Source organism: Artemia sp. Qi Xiang Cuo, chromosome 10 (assembly GCF_049724085.1).
Source record: "Artemia sp. Qi Xiang Cuo chromosome 10, ASM4972408v1, whole genome shotgun sequence".
Lineage (NCBI taxonomy): Eukaryota > Metazoa > Arthropoda > Branchiopoda > Anostraca > Artemiidae > Artemia > Artemia sp. Qi Xiang Cuo.
This window is the reverse complement of record NC_142803.1, coordinates 75,625,587-75,628,661: the sequence shown is the minus strand read 5'-3', so window position 1 is coordinate 75,628,661 and position 3,075 is coordinate 75,625,587. Positions and strand designations below refer to the sequence as shown.

General features: G+C 41.4%; 1 protein-coding gene across 1 annotated transcript; it reads right to left on the bottom strand.

The window, feature by feature from the left end:
• Positions 1-332: 332 nt before the first annotated feature.
• On the bottom strand, positions 333-2,300 carry LOC148948178 (uncharacterized). The gene has a single exon (XM_089096126.1). The coding sequence runs from the start codon at positions 2,184-2,186 to the stop codon at positions 333-335; it is 1,854 nt and encodes a 617-aa protein (XP_088952252.1). The 5' UTR covers positions 2,187-2,300.
• Between the last annotated feature and the right edge of the window lie 775 nt (positions 2,301-3,075).

The window sequence follows — 3,075 nt, the reverse complement described above, 5'->3', positions numbered from 1 at the left end:
CAGCGGTAATTCTGTCATGACCGAGGGTCAAATAATTTAAAAAAGCCATCTGGCCTTTGTCACTGTGGTTAGGGAGGGGTTTTGAAGAATCTCAAGGCAAAAAAAAAACAATAAGCCAATATCAGGCTGCATTAAACTCTGGCCAATGGTGTCACAAATGAGCCACCATATTTACAATTAAAAAACAACTGGCTGATATGGCAATTTAAAATGATGAGCTTGGCTTGCAATAGATACACATACTCATACATATAAATTACATATCACTAATTTACATGTACAATATTAAAATAATGTGAAATAATATTTATATATACAATTATTAATACAAATTACAGCTCTAAGTGTAGCTTAGTATCTACAATAAAACGGCCGAGTGCTTCCACAGATTTTTTCCTAGCCCATTGTGGTGCCTGTGCATGGCCCAGGATACTTCTGAGCGTGAATGCACCAAAATACTTTTGGCATGCTTTTTTAAGTGGCACTCTCTGTCTCTCATACTTTTTACAATACATTAAAATATGTCTAACATCCTCTTCTACATTGCAGACCTCACATAATGGGGAGTCTACTGACTTCCATTTAAATAATACACTCCTAATTTGAGCATGGCCTGTTCTGAGCCTGAATATACTGATAGCAAGGTGCCTGACTGGGTGACATAGATCAGGAGGTGGGGTACCATAATCATACAAATCAAGGATCCGGTTCTGAGACCTTTGACCAAAAACCTCTTTCTCCTTCTCTTTTAGCAACTTATCATAATAACATAAAAAATCATTCACTGAATACTGGCATACTAAATTCTCCCCATACCTAGCACCCCATTTTGCCAGCTTATCTGCCTGCTCATTTCCCCTAATTCCAACATGTGCTGGTACCCATGTTGCTACAATCTCATACTTGGCTGTCATTAGTTTTAGCAGTATATTTTCCAAAAGCAGCACTGATTTTCTTGCTGGCCTATGGCCATACATCAGATAATTCAGCACTGAAAGTGAGTCACTGCATATCAAATATTTACCTACTGGCAAAACACTTGCAATAAATTCAAACGCTGTCAATAGTGCATGTAACTCAAGTGAAAATATTGACAACTTCTCTGTTACTTTAAAAGAGAATGCGTGACTGAGCCCAAGGACCACAACCGCAGCCCCACCACCAGTGGCAAAGCATGATCCATCAGTGAATACCATTCTATGCCCAGTCTGTGTCCACTGGTCTACCCATTCATGCCACCTAGCTCTTGCCATCTCTGGTGGTTCCTCTGGGCTACCCCTTGAGACCGGGGGTAGCGCTATATTTGACTTTATACCTGTACTAGAAGCTGAACCTACCTCATCAATAACCTCAGGAGTTGGGATAGGAGCAGCTGTTTCAGAGATGTGTTTCACCATTCGACAGTATGGTGGAATTAATTTTGGTTGGAATCTTTGGTTCTGATCATATGTTTCAATAAGTTCTTTGTAGATAATGTCATTTGGGATCAACATCTTCCGTGTAAAATATTCTGCTTCTAATTTCTTCATTCTAGTTTCTAATGTTGTCAGTCCTAGTTCACAGTATATTGCAGGTAGGGGGGTTGATTTTAGGCATCCGAGAATTTTCCTCAGTATACAGTGCAGGGCTGTATCCAGTTTTTTCAGGAGTTGGGCAGGTGCTTCTCGGTATAGGAGGCAGCCATAATCCAGCTTACTTATTACAACTGCTCTCACAAGCTGGGTGGCAACAGAGAAGGGGGCTCCTCTCTTAGATAAGCAAATAGCATTGACAAAGTTGGCTCTGCTCTTGAGGTTTCCGATTAAATAATTCACATGGTGAGTCCATGAGAGTGAAGTGTCAAAAGTCACCCCAAGGTAGCAGAACTTTTCAACTGCTGGGACAGCAGTGCCATTAATTGAGAGCCTTGGCGTTGAATGAATCTTTGTCCTTGTGAAGAGGAGCACTGCTGATTTAGCAGGAGAGAATTCCATGTTGTTGACAGTTGCCCATAAACCAAGATAATCAAGACCCTTCTGGACAGCAGCTTGCAGGGCATGCTTATCCCTTGATGTTGCAACAAGTGCAATATCATCAGCATACAAATACAGTTTGCATCCCAGAATATGTTCAAAACTAATATCACTGCAGTAAATAAGGAAGAGGAGTGGGCTTAGTACCCCCCCCCCTTTGAGGTACTCCCACATCTGGCTTTGTTCTTGATGGAGATTTACTCTCCCCCATATGGATATCCAGTTCTCGGCCTCTCAAGTAATCTTCTATCCACATCCTCAGTTCTAGGCAGATATGGAAAGACTTTAACTTTCCCATCATGTTATCCGCACTAACCATATCGAAAGCAGCCCTCATATCCAAAAAGGCTGCTAGTGTCTCCTTACCCAGCTTGAAGCCAAATTTCATCTGGTGTTCCAGCCTTAGAAGTGCATCTGTGGTTCCTCTATTAGGGAGAAAACCAAATTGTTTATGTTGAAGTGAATTTGGTAGTTCTGGGAGGATTCTTAGCTTAACAAGGTGTTCCATAAGTTTGTGGAGGCATGATGTGAGGGCTAGAGGTCTGTAGGAGGCTGGAAGTTTTGGATCCTTTCCTGTCTTCAATATAGGAATTACTGTGGCCTTCTTCCACTTCTTTGGGACTGTTGATGTTGCTGCAGACTTGTTGAACAAAGCTGTAATGATCTCTACTGTTTTGGGGCTAAGGTTCCTTAACATTTGATTGTGTATCAAGTCAGGTCCCATTGCACCTGATTTCAGTCTCTTAGTTTGCTGAATAACTTCTGATGCAGTAAAAGGCTCAAAAGGTATGTTATATTTGGTAGAGTGTGTCTTTTGGTGATGTCTTGCATTTTCTGGTGCTTGTTCAGTGAACTGGTCTAATAGAACATTGAATTTTTCCTGGGTTGAGGTAACTGGGATGCCATTTCTCAGGAGGACTGGGGGGTCCTTCCTTGTTTTCTTTTCCCCCACAAATGTTTGGAAATTTCGCCACAGATCTCTAATAGAAGTTGACTTTTGGAACTTTGTCTCAATTAGAGAGGTCTAGCTTGCTGGTGTTTCTTGGATTATGGTCTGGCAGAG